The 15819-nt window shown below is 54.3% G+C and overlaps 2 protein-coding genes across 2 annotated transcripts; one reads left to right on the forward strand and one right to left on the reverse strand.

Moving 5' to 3' along the window:
• Positions 1-700: 700 nt before the first annotated feature.
• EVX2 (even-skipped homeobox 2) lies at positions 701-4335 on the reverse strand. The gene is made up of 3 exons (XM_065881155.1): positions 3909-4335; positions 2734-3011; positions 701-1429 (listed from the first exon to the last, which is right to left on the reverse strand). Exons 1-3 carry the CDS (start codon positions 4333-4335, stop codon positions 701-703), a joined length of 1434 nt encoding a protein of 477 aa, XP_065737227.1.
• An 8913-nt stretch (positions 4336-13248) lies between these two features.
• On the forward strand, positions 13249-15066 carry HOXD13 (homeobox D13). Its single transcript, XM_065880368.1, has 2 exons — positions 13249-14026; positions 14816-15066. The coding sequence occupies exons 1-2, from the start codon at positions 13249-13251 to the stop codon at positions 15064-15066; spliced, it is 1029 nt and encodes a 342-aa protein (XP_065736440.1).
• The last annotated feature ends 753 nt before the right edge of the window (positions 15067-15819 follow it).

Genomic DNA, 15819 nt, shown 5'->3' on the forward strand with positions numbered 1-15819 from the left:
GCACGCAGTAAACAATCACACACACACACACACCCGCAGCCGCCCGCGCTCTCCATCCGCCCTCTAGGCCTTCTCAGACCTCCATTCTTCCGCTGTCCTCGGATAGGGCCCCTAACAAGCTCAGGATGAGAGAAAAACTGCTACCTCCTCTCACCCTCGTTTAAAGAAAAGAATGGATGGAAGAAACAGAGAAGCAGCAGGAACATCGGGGGTGGATTTCTCTCCCGCACAAAGCATTAGCGCACACCATTCCCTTCTCTTTGTTGTGGTTCTCCTTGCTTCTGGCCACGTGGCTCAGCCGAGTAACCAGGCCTGACGGCTTAAGCCAGGACCCGAGACCCCAGAGAATTAGTTTAGGGGCGAGGAGATTGTCTTGGGGAGACCAAGAGCTCGGGACAGAGGCAAAAATGCGGGGTCTGGGCGGCGGGAAACATACTTAGAGAAGGGGAGGTGGCTGGGTAGCAGATACAAAAATAGAAATAATTTGAGGGGAAGCACGCCGAGCTTTCGTGCCGGCTCGTACCCCCAATTTGGGACATGTTCCCTTAGGCCTCCCGCGCTGGGGCGCCCCCTGGCGACAGCCTCAGCAGCGGGCAGAGCGTAGAGGGCACGTGGGCGCACAGGGGGCACGGGGGGCGCTCAGGGGACTCCCGGGCACACTCCGAGCGGCGGGCGCGGCCCCCTGGCGGCGGCGACGTAGTTATCTGGTGAGCGGCGCCTCGTCCCTCTGGTCCGGCGGGCTCACGGCGGTCTTGCTAAGCACAGCGGCTGAGTAGGGCAGGAAGCCGCTCTCGGGGCGTGGCGCTGCGGCGCTGCAGCCGAAGTCCGAGCCCCCGGCGGCCCCAGCGCCGCCGCCGCCGCTGCCACCCCCGCCGCCTCCGCCGCCACCACCCCGAGAGCCCAGGGCGGCGGCGGCAGCGGCTGCGGCCGCCGCGGCCGACTGGCTGCTGTGGCAACTGAGGCACGAGCAGGGTGCGGAGCCGCCGCTGGGGGGCGCCCCGGCCGCCGCGGCCGAGGAGGCCGCGGCCGCCGCAGCTGCTGCTGCCGCTGCGGCCGAGGCCGCGCTGTTGAGCCCCGCGGCGGCCGCGGGCGTCTGGTAGAGGCCCGGGTGGCGGAAGCTGCACAGCAGCTCCGGCCGTGAGTAGGGATGCGAGAGCGCGCGGAAAGTGTCCAGCGGGCGGATGGAAGTGGCGAAGGGCGATGAGGCCGCGGCCGCTGCGCCGGAGGCCGCAGCGGCCGCGGCCGCAGCCGTGACACCCACGTGCGGGTAGTAGTGCAGCGGCACGTGCGAGTGGAAGGGGTAGGGCAGGCTTCCGGTGGCGGCCGCGTGCGTCATCATGTAGGTGTAGAAGCTGGGGTCGGCCGGGTGCGGCCACGACATGGCCAGGCGCTGCCGCTTGTCCTTCATGCGCCGGTTCTGGAACCACACCTGCGGGGAGAGCCGCGCCGCAGCCCAGTTAGGGAGCGCCCCGAGGCTCCAGCCCCAGCCCCGCGCCTCTCCGCCCCTCCCGGACCTCCGAATAGCCTGGCCTACGCCCCTCCGACCGGGCCCAGCCCCGAGTCCCCTCTCCTCTTCCAGCTGGGACAGTGTGGGCGGCAGTGTGGAGCGCCGTAGGCACACCCTCTTAAGCGAACAGAGTCTTCTTCCCTCTGTCCAATTGCTGCGGGTCCTCGGGCTTCTGCTCTGTAGCTTTGGGCTGCGTTTCTCGTCCCAACCCAAACTTTCCTCCCTTTCCCGCCACCCACCGGTGCCCGGCCTCGCCAAGCACCCGTCTCTCAATACCAGGATTTGCACGGAGATTCTAGGCCTCCTTTGACGAGAAGCTGCCGCGGCAGCTTTTCTAAAAAGTCGCCGCGCGAGGTCTTGAGTCCTCTGAGCTGCAAGGAATTGTCCCGATTGGCACGGGTCCGGTTCTGATATTGAAGGGATGGTTTTGTTGGAATCTTTTGCTTCAAATGAGTGGCGGGAGCAACATCCTCTTAAAGTGGGAAAGAGACTTTTCTACCCTTCCCCACACGGTATCTAATGAAGACATCATTTGTCACAACTCTAAATTAAAGAAAGCCTGACCAAACCGAAGGGAGACTTTCACACTCCTCCCCTATCCCGTGGAGTTTCCTCTTTTCTTTTTCTAGAGTGCCAGATCCTCCGTGAGGATCGCCCAGCCTCCCAGCTATCTCTCCTGGACGTATAATAAAATTAATCACCTAAAGATATGTAAATAAGGACAATTTCGTTGCTCCCCCTAGGAGGTTGCTCTTTTCCCTTTGCCCAGGAGAAAAAATGTTTACAAAACTTTCTCAACCTAATCGATTTTTAAAAATACAGTATCCTTTCTCCTTATTGTAACGATTTATGTGGAAAATAAATCTCCAAGATCAAGAGCAAATGGAAAGTTTCACCCTTGGTTCGTGCCAGAGGAACAAAGACCAGACGGCTTTGCCGCCGAGGGGAAAGTGAGGCCAAGGACATGGGCTACGGGCACCTGGGCAGGCGCTGAGCTGAGGAGAGCGTTTGAGGCATGGGCTGTGCCATTCGGGGGCTTCCCAGGTCAGCCAGGCCAGCCAACCCTTCGGATACGGCAGCTGAGAAATAAATAGGCCAGTTCCTTTGGTGACTCTCCCCGCGGGTTTTCAGGCCCTCAGCTAAATCTAGCCACCCAGAAAGGAGAAACAAAAATCAACCTAGGCACCCTGGAGGAGGCTAGAACAGGCGCATGCTGGAATCAATACCTTGATGGTGGTTTCGGGAAGGTTGAGCGCAGCGGCCAGCTCGCACCGGCGGGGCCGCGACACATAGTTCTCCCGGTAGAACTCCTTCTCCAGGCGCGCGATCTGTTCGCGGGTGAACGCCGTGCGGTAGCGCCGCACCTGATCCGCGCCAGAGCCGGAGCCGACCAGCGCTGCGCCCGCGCCGCCGCCGCCGCCGCCGCCGCCTCCATGCAGGCTGCCGAGGCCAGAGCCCGACGCAGACGTCGTGGTGCCCGCGGCTGAGCCACTCTCCGCGAACCCTGGCAAACAAACGGCCGACAACGCATGAGTCACTGTAGGACCAAGATCTCCGGGCTGCACGAGGATGGGGGAAGCCGCGAGAGGAAGACGAGGCGCTGCCTGAATTGATGGGATCTGTCATGCTTACAAATTGCTGCCGTTAATGGAATCAATAAAGTTTGGGGAGTTCTTCATAACCAAATAATAGGAACTCAATGCGGGGGGGGTGTTTTGTTTTAATAAAAGGAAATTTTCAACTCAGGAGGAAAATTGGCCAAGGGAAAATGTCTACATCTAGACTCAGTTTGAGAAGCTCTGGATTTGCCATGATCTGGAGACCGCAGGTCAGCTTTCTGTACGGCCTCTAACCTTTGACAGTTTTTGGGATTTGGTTTAAAATATTTTAAGATTGGAAAGACAGCAGTAGCTCAAACAGGAACCATTTGGGGGTGGACTCTACTTTTCAACTCTCTGCCGCTGACCCAAGAGGGTCTCCCAGAGGCGCCCAGCGAGGCTCCTAGCGAGGCTCCCTTCGACTTAGAATGCCCCCCTCCACTCGGCCTTGGGGCTCAGAGGCCGCGGAGTTCGGAGCAGCTGCCCTGGGCAGCCTTCCCCCAGCGCGACTCAGTGGACAGCTAGGGGTAGGTCGGCTCGCACGGGCGTTTAGACCCGCACGCAGAAACGTTTTCTCGGACTCAGGAGCGAGGGCAGGCCCCAGGCCTGCGGCTCTCTGGGAGGCTCAAGGAGCTGAGCCGGAGGGCACGATTCCACGCCTGCGTCCCGCCCCCGCCTGAACCAGCTCTGTGCAGCTCGCTGCAGAGGGTCGGAGAGGGGCAAAGGCACCAAGAACGGCCGGCGGGGCAGCGGAGGAACAGAGAGGATGGGACTGGAGAGCGCGTCGCGGGCGGCGCGATTACCTTTGCCATTGTTTTCCTTGAGCGGTGCGGCGCCGAGGCCGCCGGGCGAGCGCAGCGCCGAGCAGCCCACCTCCACGTCGCTGCTCATGTCCGCCTCGGCTGCCGCCTCTGAATAATGACCCGGCTTTTTTCGGCCCTCCGCTGCGGACGCGATTTCGGAGGAGACGGTGCTTTCGCTGCCCGGGTGCTGCAGGTTGAACAAAGCATCTATTTCGAATTTGCCCTTGGCAGGGAGGTCTCCCAGAGCGCTGTGCAGGGGGGCGGACGGCAGGCGCGGGCTGAGGCGAGCCGGGTGCTGCGAATTTTCCAGGGCCTCGAGCACAGCATTGCCAGCCGAGTCGGACAAATTGGAGAACCTTTTGCCGGCTGTGGGGCTGTGCAGCCCTCTCTCCATCAGAATCATCTCTTTTCTTATTCTTTCCATCATCTCAGCTTTCTAAAAAATGTCACAGTGGCCCGGCTGTCCCGTCCTAATGATGGGCTGCGCCTAGGGCTAATTTTCATTCAGCCCCAGCGAGCGCCTCTAAATATTATTATCTCTTTTGGAGGGAGGCGGAAAAATTGTGGGATGCCACAGCGAGGGAATGACTGGTCAAAATGACCCATACATCCTTCCGAGCCCGAGATGTCATTCATCAAAAAGTAGCGCTCCCTCGTCATTAAGGTACGAATGACGCCGTTCGAATAATCATTTATTGTAACAGGTTTATAAGCAAATAAATACACGCTCCTGTCAGTGGGTAATGAAGGCGGCTTCAGAGCAGACAAATAGATCCAGGTAGGAGGCGAGAAGAGACAAGAAGTGAGGAGGAAGGCTCCCGGTCCTTTGCCCGCTCAGAGCCGGTTCTGCTCGCCCGGGGGTTTGGCCTCGGGGGTGAAATTGACAGTCTGATTAATAGAGCGCGCAGCGGCACATTTCCCCCTTCATTTAGGGGCATCATTACGCTCTCAGTTTGCTGGGTTGCCCCTTAGGTCCTAATCATGCAGCGCCTTCCTCATTTTTCCTCGGACACAGATACGTGTTAAATAATAGATAATGCTTTGATTTTCCAGAGTAGATCGTCGGGAAGTTTTGTTTGTTTGTTTTTAACATTTACAAGCGGGAGGAGGGTAAGGGGGGGGACAGGGGGAGGATGTAGGAAGAGTTGCTAAGGAGAAGACCTTGCGCTCCTGTCTGGATTACTTATCTTTCGAATTTCAGAACCAAATATGTATTTTATTTAACAAATAGGACGCCGCGTTCTCTCTCTCCCCACTTCTTCGCCTCAGCCTGGCTACTCTCCTCCCACCCAGGAGGGAGAGACAGAGAGAGAGAGAAAGAAGGAGAGACAGAGAGAGAGAGAATCTCAGAGTTTTGAAAGCACTTTAGTGCTACGTGGCTGGGGAGGTGCGTTGGGCCCGCGCCTCCAAACGGAAATCATTAGGTCCTCTCTGATTTTTTAATACCGTTTGCAGAGTGAGTTCTGAACTTGAAGTCCTAGGTTTTTTACTTTTATAATCCTGCTGATGGATAGGCTTCTCGCCTACGCATTTTCCCTGGGGGAAGTGAACTCGGCTGGACGATTTCATAGCAGAATGCAACAGCTAACTTTAAACACAGTCGCAATTTACAGCGCCATATGGGCCGCCCCAAATCCATTTTTACGTTGCCAGCTTTCCCCCTCCCTCCTCAAATCGAATAATTTGTGGCAAAGTTGCCGGGTTTCGAGGTCAAGGATCGGAAAGAAGAGACTTAGTTTCCTTCCCCTACCATCCCCCAGCCCTCTCTTCCCCACTCTGCTCTTCTTCCTTCTCCCTTCCTCCTCTCCCCGACCCCAGCCTCTTACCTGTGGCCCCAGATCTTCCCTGCGCTGAGTCTGGGAGCGAAAAATCGCGGACTAGCCTTGCTGCTGCTCCTCCCGACCTGAGCTTGGCGGCTGAGCCTCTTGGCGATAACTTTGATGGTCATAATGACGCTGGTGGCAACCATTTTAACGAAGATCAATCTTCACTCAAGGCCGTTGCACGTCTCCTCCCTCGCTTGCGCCCCACGATGCTCTGACCCCCAACGAGCTGTGCGGGTCCACCCACCAGCTGCCCAAGGGGAGAGATCTACGGCCACCGACAGGAACAAGGGCGGATAGAGACGGGACCCAGAGGTCGGCCTGCGAGCTTCCGAAGCTGCCGAGAGACCCTGGCAATCTGGGCGCTGATCTCGGGTCTTGCACCGCCAACCCAGACCCCAACCCAGGGCCCCCCCTTTCCTCCCTGCCGCCACACCCAGCACATCGGGGGTGTGTTAGGGGCAAACCCGAGATCTATTTGCCCATCTCTCTGTTGGCACTTTCCTTTTAACTTTGGACCCGTTGAGGGCGCGTCAGGAATGTTAAGGGGAGGCGAGGTGTGAAGTATATTTATATACATTTATACACAGAGTCAATGCCAAAAGTTTCCCTCCTGTTCCCCTTGGCACCCACTTATTTCAACAACGCGAGCTCTGCTTCGAAAATCAATTCCGCCTCTTTAAGGTAATAAAACGGAATTCTCCCCCAAGGTGAGAAATGGAAAGCTGGATAGGCACCTGGTGACTGGAGAGGTGAGATGTGGGACGCATAATGGGCGTCGGGAGCTCAGAGGAGGACATCACCCGGGTCCACCTCCGCCCCTGCCCCAGAGGCCACCCGACTCCGAGCACTATGAGCCCTTCTCGAGCCGGCTTTCCGGCCATTAACGTGGTCAGAGCTCAGCCTTGCGGATGATCCCACCTCTCCTTCCCTCTCCTTCCCTCTCCTTCCACAGTCCAAGTGCCCAGTTCCACCATCCCTGCAAGGCCGCGCCCAGCGGAGGGGGGTTGCTGTCCCAGGAACTTGGGAAGGGTACTCCCTAGTCCCACTTAGCTTTGGGGACTTAATGGGACACTTCGGTCCAGGCTGCGGTCCGTGGGCAGCGGGGGGGGGGGGGGGGGGGCGGGCAAGGCCCTGGCAGGGGGTGGGATCGGGCGGAGGCGCGACTTAAGCGGAAGTCGCGGATGCCTTTATTGCTGTCGTTTGGCGCCCCCGTCTGTTTTCCTCGCGGTTTCGGCGGCTGTGAGCTGCTTTCAATCGCAGGAGCCGCCACTGGGGGCGGGGGTGCTGACGGCAGCCCCTTCCTCCTTCACCCCGCGGGTGGGTCTCCAGCTTCCTGCCTTCCTCGGGGACCCCTCGGCCCTCGTGCCAAAACCTGTGGCAAACCGGACCTCAGTCTGTTGAAAAGGGAAAACACCATTTCTCGGCGACACCTTCATTCATTAGTGGTTTCCAAAACTATTTTGCACCTTTTAAATAACACTAATATTGCGTATTCTAGCACATTTATCATGAAAAGTATGTTCGAGACCATGTCAGGAAAACTACTCACACTAAAAGACACCCATAATTTTTCACTGAACTGCGTTTAGCAGACAATGTTTCATGGGAGACGGTGAACATTCCATTACAATATTTAATGTCCCTTAATTTATGTAGATTCCACATTTACTAGTAGTAGTAATATTGGCCCACCTATATAGAGCTTTAACTCTGAAATTACAAGTGCTTTTTTACATATATTAGCTTCTCTAATGCTCAGAGCAACTCTAGAAATCATTCTATTATTATCCCTTTTTCAGAGATAAGAAAGCTTCTACACAGAGATTAGAGAAATTGCTTGTGATTTAAGTTATCTCTAATAATATCCAAACTATATGGTATTTTAAAGCTCTGGGCAGCATTTATTGTTGGTTCTTTTATTTTGCATATGTCTTCTTTAAATACTCAAAAACATTGAGTCTGCATAGAAGTAGTGAGAAGACTGACACGGTTCTGTTGGGGTTCATTATTGAAATGCCCAAACCTTGCACCTCTCCCGGAATGTCCAGGCTGAGACTGGGAACCACCTGTCAAAAGTCCCTGGTTTTCAGACGCAGCCTCCAGGCCACCAAAACCTCCTACTCACTACCAAGGCACAAGACTCATTCAAAAAAGAAAAAAATCAACCCATGCCCGCGTGGTTTGGCAGGAATTTTTAAGATGCGTTGGGGGTGAAGGTTCGGAAAGGGCTTTCTCCAGAAGGGCTGAAAAGCACTTTTTACTCCAAAGGAGGAATTACATGAAAGAGGCCTAAATTTGTTTTTGTTGTTAGGCCTCCAGACTAAATATTTGTTTCTTGAGCAGCGGCGGGTCCTCCGAGGTGAAGTGGTAAACACTTTTGGCCTTCGACTGAAGGTTGTAAAAATTTGTCCAGGCTGCCCGAGCGGAGGAGCGGCGGTAGAGCCGGAGCTGTCGCTGAGCCCCGCAACCGCCGGGGCCTGGCTCCTGCCTTCGGCGAGGAAGGCTCCGGGCCAACGGGGCGCGAAACCCGCAGGCCCGCAGCCGGACGCAATCTCGCTCGAGGACTGGGGCCGCCGAGTGCGGCGGGACAGCAGGACGGCTAGAACCCGGGCAGCGAACACCGGGTATGTTTTCTTTAGGCTGAGTGCGGTCCCCACGGCTTGGAGGTTTCGGTTTATAAGGGAAGATGCGGGTCTGGCGACTGCAGGGAAAACTCTGTACTGGCAACTTTTTGCTGCCATCCCTCGGCAGGCCGGCCTCGCGCCGTCTCCTCCGGGCCTCTTGGGCTGCTTCTATTTCTCCTGCTCCTTTCTCCTACAATCCCGCGCCCACCAGGACCGCCTTGGGTGGGGGCTGGGAGGGTACTTCGTCCCTGGACTCCGGGGCTACCCCGGACTCGCTGACTGTCTGAAGCTCGTGCGCCCTCGACACGACAGGAAAACTTGCAGGGACATCTAGCGCCGAGCCTGGGGAACTGCGCGCCGCCCAGCCGGGAAGCTAAACCGGACCACTTACTCCTCCGCTTCCTTTCCTTGGCCTCCTCCGCCCACCGCACCCCGCCCCGCCCCGCCCCACCCCTTCGTGGTTAGGCATTTCCCTAAGCTTCATCCCTTCCTGCTGCCGGTGACCACAGCTGGATTTCCCACCGAGACAGTGGGGCTCTGCGGAATGTGGGTGGGGGTGAGACAGAGAGAGAGAGAGAGAGAGAGAGAGAGAGAGAGAGAGAGAGAGATCTTTCATCTCATAGGGCCGACAGAGTAAGCACTTACTGGACTTAAGTTAACAATGATGCTGCTAGAGAAGTATTCCGAGGATAACCCCACACCTTGAGTTGTCGGACAAAACAGCGGAAGATGGTTTTCTGTCCCATCTTTTGTTTTGCGAAAAAAACAGCAAGTTACCCGGGTCCTCGGGCTCTGCACCCACCCTCCGGCTCCCCCTTCGCAGTGAGATTAGTGCTTCTTTGAGAGGGAACACTCTCGCTGTGTTTAATTCCCGCCAGGACTGTAGGAGTTCTCTCCATCCCAAACAAGGGCTCACCGCCCTGCGGGAGGTAAACCTGATTTCACCAAATAACGCTTCGGTTTGAAGAGGTTTTTTGTTGTTGCAAACAATTTACATTTAATGAAGCCTAATTGTGCTGTTAAATCCAAATGGAATACATCTCAGACACAGAAAGTGCCTAAACTCAGGATGCCGCTGTCTGGCTCTTGCTAGAGACCCCTTTCTTCACCCCGGGTTTTCTGTTTTTTTTAATCCTTTTGATATCTCCAGCCTGAGTGAAATTGGGTATTGCCTGCAGAGGGAAAATTAGCGCCAAAGTTGACAGACTTGGTTAAGAGCACTGTCCAGCCAGTTCTGCTGGACTTTACTTTGGAATTAAGACTTTATTTCTAAACTGAAGTTTGGGCTTCTTTCAAGTTAATTAGAGTGGTGTCCTGCACTTTCTGCTGTGGCCATTAAGGAAAACACTTTCAAAGGAGTCCCCAGGACCCCATTCTGTTAGGACCCGGCTATTGTTGTTCTCGCCCTAATGGCCACCGATTAGGTGGTTAATTGAGCTCATTTCTGTTTTGGCAAGCAGAGGAACTTACGTTCTTCAATACATCTAAATCGTAGCCTGCATCTACCCCTTCCCCAACCCAGGACAGGGACATGATTTGAAAGATCAGCTACAAGGAGGAAAAGAGAGGATGTGACTTACAGAATATCATCAGTTCCCAAAAAGGGTGCTTGGGCAGGCAAAGGAGGGAAAGGAGCAAGTGATGGGAGGGGAGAGCAGAGGTGACCTGATTCTCTCTGGTAGAGTAGGACTTTGGGCAATGAAGGGCCACCTTGAGTTTCTCACCAAAATCAGGAAAGATGGCAAAAATCACTGAATAACAACACATCAGTTTTGGGGGATATTTTTGTTTGCAAAGACTTTCATTTAACAAAGAGTATTTCTGTTGTTAAAGCCCCAACATAATACACCTACCCACCCACACACAGCGTTCAGTCTGTGCTCCTGGCCAGCTAAAGAAAGTTATTCCCGTGAAGTTTAAACCTAAAATCAGCTTGGATACAGGGTATACAAGCTAAATGAAATGTTCCTGCAAATTCAGCCCCAAAATTCCTCCACTACCTACCACCCCCAGCTTGTAAACTATGTGTCGTCTTAGTTCATAAACAGAGCAGCCCTGACTTTGCCTGGTACTCAACCACTGCCCTATGATCCAATAGCAGCAGCTTCCCTGGGATGCCAGGTTTAGGGGGCCCTCATAGGGTCCAGTCAGAGTCTCTTTCCTAAGGGGAATCCCCTCCCCCAGGGCCAGGACCTAGAAGGCTGTACTGGAAGAAGGTTCAGCTGCAGAATAGCAAGAGGCTATGCTCCTTACTGTTCAAAACTTCCCTGGTCTCTGAATACCTGCTAGGATGGGTAGAGAAGCTCCAAGTCTTGCCAGAGTTCCACAAGGAAACTGGAGGCAAGGCCACCATTGAGAAGTGTCTTTCAACAAGAGCATTAATTCAGACTTTGCTTCCAGTCCTGCACAACTTAATTTGCTGCATGGAAAATTAAGCCAAAAGTGAAGGGCTGTCCGAAATCAGCAAAACTTGACAAGTTCTTCCTTCCTATCTTAATTTCACTTTCTTCATTTTTTTTAGCATATAATCAGTCATTAAAATATATTTATCAGATAGAAAATGGAGCAGAAATTCCAGGGCACAAAATCACAGAGATATTTAGTTTTGAGAGACTGAAAGTTTGTTGGTTCCAGTTATGTCTTAGAAATATTTCAACAAATTTATTTGAGGTAACAGAAAAAACAATTTTTTAAGTATCTCCATGTTTTCCCTCTCTGAGAAAAAGAAGGGGATACAAAGGAAAAATAAGAGCATTTCAGGGGGCGGCATCCCATGACTGGTTTGGTACTGAAATTGTTGGGTAAAGAGAACCCAGCCAAACTCTTCCAAAAAGTCAGCAACCCTGTCATCTGGCTCTGACTGGCATTTAAAAAAACAAACAAACAAACAAATCCAGCTTCTCTTGCTAACTTCTGCCTTCTCTCAAGTAGCCGAAATTGTTCTTACTAGCAAACTTCGATTCTCTGCAATTTTCTGCAGAGGTTTAGGCCCCTCCCGTCTTTAATTGATCATGAACATGTCTAGGACTTCAAAAAGGTCAAACAAATTCTCCTGCTTTTCCTTTCCAGCACCCCTCTCATAACTTTCCCCTTTATTTGAGCCTTTTATGGTTACTGCGTTTTGCGTGTCAACACTCCCAACACCAGCAGCCCACCCTGCGATGACGGGCCAGGTCCAAGAGGACCTCCCTTGCTCTTTTAGTTGCCCCATCCAGGTCCTGTCTTGGTCCAGGAACAGTGGGGCTAGGTGACAAGCTGGCTTCATCAATCACAGGCTCAGGGGAGTGATTTTCTTGGAGGTGGGCTGGACTGGGGTGTTGCTGCTACAGAACGAAATGGGCTCACTCTGAGGGCTCTCCCACCCACCCCAGTACTGTCGGCTCATTAGATCTAATGTTGCTGCTAAAGTGGAGCTTGAGAGTTGCCGCAGAACTCACATAGGCTCCCCGCTAATGTCTAAGATGGAGGATGATGGACTGGGGTTCTGTGGCTGAGGAATGGAAGGGATGAAGAGGGCTCAGGGTTGTGATCCCTAAACCCTGGCGGGACTGCCCGGAGCCCACCCTACCCCCTCGAAGTCAGACCCTGTTGCTCTGGGCTGCTCCCATCACGAGCCCCGAATTTGCTTGGGAAAAACACCCTCTTAATTTGCCCCTCTCACTTCTCTGCAGTTGGCAGCTTGGAAAAGAAAACGAAACAAAGGTCCCTGGGAAAGTGAAGTTTTCAATTAATTGGTGTGAGTAACGGGAGGGGGTGGGTGGTGTCTGCAAAATGCAAGAGGCAGTTCGGCTGCTGGGCGAGGCGCAGAAATTTCCTGGAGGGCGGCAGAGTGGCTTTCTCCCGGCGTCCTTCAGAGGGTCTTTCTGCGGACCCAGGGAGGCTGCGCCAGGGCTGGGGAGCCCAGCTCGGGAGCGCAACTCCCAGCTGGCCTGAGTGTAGAGGCGAATAGCGTGGACCAGGCGTTCGGACTTTTTTCGCTGGGGCAGATCCTCTGGTTCGCCGCGCCGAGGACGGGTCTTTTCATCCGCTTGATTTATTTGTAAGTCTCTGTCCCCGGCCCCAAGGGCGGCTTCGTGGGCATTTTCCGGGTGGACGGTGTGTGCGTATTGGGGGAGGGGGGGTCTGCTCCAATTGGTCTTAATTCGGAGGATCGTCCGGGAGAACACGCGTTAAATGCCTTTGCCCCGTAGCAATACGCAAGGTAGAGAAAATTAGCTTCCTCGGGTTTGGGGCCTAGGTCAGCTAATCCGAGAAATTAAACAACAGGATCAAAAATCAGTCTGTTTTCACATTATTCTGATCATCCCTGTCCTACTTCATTTAGCTGTGCAGCTCAGGGAGCCAAGGAGAGGTGGCAAAAACTGCCGTGGCCGAGACAAGGCGCAGGCCTCGGCGCCCGCCTCAGTCGCAGACGGGGCCTAGGATGGGCGGTCGCGCAATCAGCTCGTGGGGGTGGCTGCGGCGCAAACGCCTGGGTCCCGCGGAGGGCGGGAAGGGGCGGTGGGCTGCGCAAGGGCTGGGGAGGAGTAGGGGCCGGGTGGGTGGGTCCAAGGGGCTGGGGCCCGGAGCCAGGTTGTCCCGCGCCCCCACCCCCACGTGGCCCTGCGCAGCCAATGGCACGGCCCCGAGGGGGAGCCCTCGGGGAGGGAGGCGGCCCCCCGACCGGCTCAGGCCCCCTCCCAACCTGAACTTCGTTTTTATAAACGTCCCGCGATGAGCTAACCTGTTGGAGGGCGGGCTGGCGGGCGGGCGGGAGGCTCGCAGAGGGAGAGAGGGCGAGAGGAAGAGGGCGGGAGCGAAAGAACGAGAGAGAAAGGAGAGGAGGGAGGAGGCGCGCAGCGCCATGGGGTCGTGCACGGGGCCGGGGCCGGGGCCGGGCCAGGCCGGGCCATGAGCCGCGCCGGGAGCTGGGACATGGACGGGCTGCGGGCGGACGGCGGGGCCGCCGGGGCGGCCCCGGCCTCCTCCTCCTCCTCCGTGGCGGCAGCGGCGCCGGGCCAGTGTCGCGGCTTCCTCTCGGCGCCAGTGTTCGCCGGGACACACTCCGGACGCGCGGCAGCGGCGGCGGCGGCGGCGGCGGCAGCGGCGGCGGCGGCGGCGGCGGCCTCTGGCTTCGCGTACCCGGGGACCTCTGAGCGCGCGGGTTCTGCCTCGTCGTCGTCATCTTCGGCTGTGGTCGCGGCGCGCCCGGAGGCTTCCTCCGCCAAAGAGTGCTCGGCGCCCGGCGCGGCCGCTGCAGCGCCCCCGGGCGCCCCGGCCCTGGGCTATGGCTACCACTTCGGTAACGGCTACTATAGCTGCCGCATGTCGCACGGCGTGGGCTTACAGCAGAATGCTCTCAAGTCGTCGCCGCACGCCTCGCTGGGAGGCTTCCCCGTGGAGAAGTACATGGACGTGTCGGGCCTGGCAAGCAGCAGCGTACCGGCCAACGAGGTGCCCGCGCGAGCCAAGGAGGTGTCCTTCTACCAGGGCTACACGAGCCCCTACCAGCATGTGCCCGGCTACATCGACATGGTGTCTACCTTCGGCTCCGGGGAGCCTCGGCACGAAGCATACATCTCCATGGAGGGCTACCAGTCCTGGACGCTGGCCAACGGGTGGAACAGCCAGGTGTACTGCGCCAAGGACCAGCCACAGGGCTCCCACTTTTGGAAATCATCCTTCCCAGGTAGGGACGTTGGGAAAAGGGGAAGGACAAGAGGGAGAGATGCAGGGAGGGAGGGAGAGGAAGAGAGAAAAGAAGGAAAAGAATGGACTGGGAGTCTATGCCCCTGCTTGGGAGTTGGGCACCTATCCTCCTGCCCCCAACCATGGTTAACTCAGTGGAACAGTCGGTCCAGTTTGTGTGAAATCTGTAAATTCATCCTTTGATTTAAATTGCCTCTCTCACAGCCCTTTTCTGCCTGTGTGCGGGCTTAGGCCTATTTTTCTCCTAAAGTTGAAGGTCTTTGCTGCCCTTTGCTCAGGCCTTGGCCCCTCCTCCCCAAAGAGGTGTCACGGAGTTGAGCCCCACTTTTCAAGGACATGAATAACCCAGAGTGACCACTAAAGCTTCCAAGAGCTCACAAGCTCCAAACGCAGGAACACGAAAAGTCAAAGTTTGAATAAACAGCCTAGATATTTCTTTTTAAGTCTGAGTATGTTTGTGTGTTTGTAACCAGCATTTGCAGAAACTGTCCTTATGAGAGTCCCCAGCAACTACACCATAAAATCTCAGGCTTGTTAAGATGCCGGTTTGAGAAACCATGATGATCCATCATACTGGCCTTCACTTTGAAGTGTAAATAATCTTTCTTTAATAACATGTAAATAATATGTCTGTGTAAATAATAATAAAGTGTAAACAGCCTGTCTTTCTTCATTCTCTGTACCCCCTCCAAGTCTACACACACAGTCCCCAGCTGGGTGCTCCAGATATCCCGGTCTAATTTTTCCTGTGCTGTTTTTTTAATACCAGGGGATGTGGCTCTAAATCAGCCAGACATGTGTGTCTACCGTCGGGGGAGGAAGAAGAGGGTGCCCTACACCAAACTGCAGCTCAAAGAACTGGAGAACGAGTATGCCATTAACAAGTTCATTAACAAGGACAAGCGGCGGAGGATCTCCGCTGCCACGAACCTATCCGAGAGACAAGTGACCATTTGGTTTCAGAACCGAAGAGTGAAAGACAAGAAAATCGTCTCCAAGCTCAAAGATACTGTCTCCTGATGTGGGCCAGATTGGCCACAGAGAGTTTAAATGCTTCCACTTGCCTCCAAAAGACCTTTGGAAAGACTTGAATATGTATTTAATTCCCCCATTCCCGTGCCAGTAATGGCAAATTTTGTGAATTGTTTTTCTCTCTTCCCCTTATCTGGCTCTAAAACCTCTTGCTGCCCAACCTGATTTCGTAGTTCTGTTTCTTACTTGTTTATTTTTTATTTTGCTCTTGTCTAGGTTTATTTTTTATGACTTTTTAATGTTCTGTTTCTCCCTCCAGGCCAGTATAAAGGACTTGAAGTATTTTTAAATAATCCTCCCAAATGAATTTCAGAAGTGCCATTTTGATTTTAGGGTTTTATTTTTTTAAATCACTTTTTATGCCTGTTTCCAGCATTTCTTATCTTCATAATCCATTAGGGCAGAATGATTTGCAGTCATTCATATCCTGTGATTGGGTAATTGAATCATTAGCTCTCAACAAATGGAAACAGCTCTGGGCAAGCAGTGTTCTAGGGTCACTGGGAAAGTCTACAAATAGGAGGCTGGAGGGACTGTGATGGCTTTAAAAGCAGCTACCTTATTAAATAGGGTTTGTATCAATATTGGAGTGAAGACAATCTTTCTGACTTTGGGTCTCTCACTTGCTGTTGTAATTGTTTGTGTTTAATACACCTTGTAGATGTGTGCTTTTATAATCTTTTATTTGGAAATAATGTGTCCTCATGATGCCTTCATTTCTCTAGATGCAGATATTTAAAT

Source organism: Phocoena phocoena, chromosome 7 (genome assembly GCF_963924675.1).
Source record: "Phocoena phocoena chromosome 7, mPhoPho1.1, whole genome shotgun sequence".
NCBI lineage: Eukaryota > Metazoa > Chordata > Mammalia > Artiodactyla > Phocoenidae > Phocoena > Phocoena phocoena.

Bases quoted from the DNA above. Each gene is read 5' to 3' on its own strand.
- EVX2 (XM_065881155.1), bottom strand. From the start codon at position 4,335: ATGATGGAAAGAATAAGAAAAGAGATGATTCTGATGGAGAGAGGGCTG. The intron at 3,012-3,908 runs GTAATCGCGCCG...TTTGTTTGCCAG, and splicing joins CAAGGAAAACAATGGCAAAG to GGTTCGCGGAGAGTGGCTCA. The intron at 1,430-2,733 runs GTATTGATTCCA...CTCTCCCCGCAG, and splicing joins TTCCCGAAACCACCATCAAG to GTGTGGTTCCAGAACCGGCG.
- HOXD13 (XM_065880368.1), top strand. From the start codon at position 13,249: ATGAGCCGCGCCGGGAGCTGGGACATGGACGGGCTGCGGGCGGACGGC. The intron at 14,027-14,815 runs GTAGGGACGTTG...TTTTAATACCAG, and splicing joins TTGGAAATCATCCTTCCCAG to GGGATGTGGCTCTAAATCAG.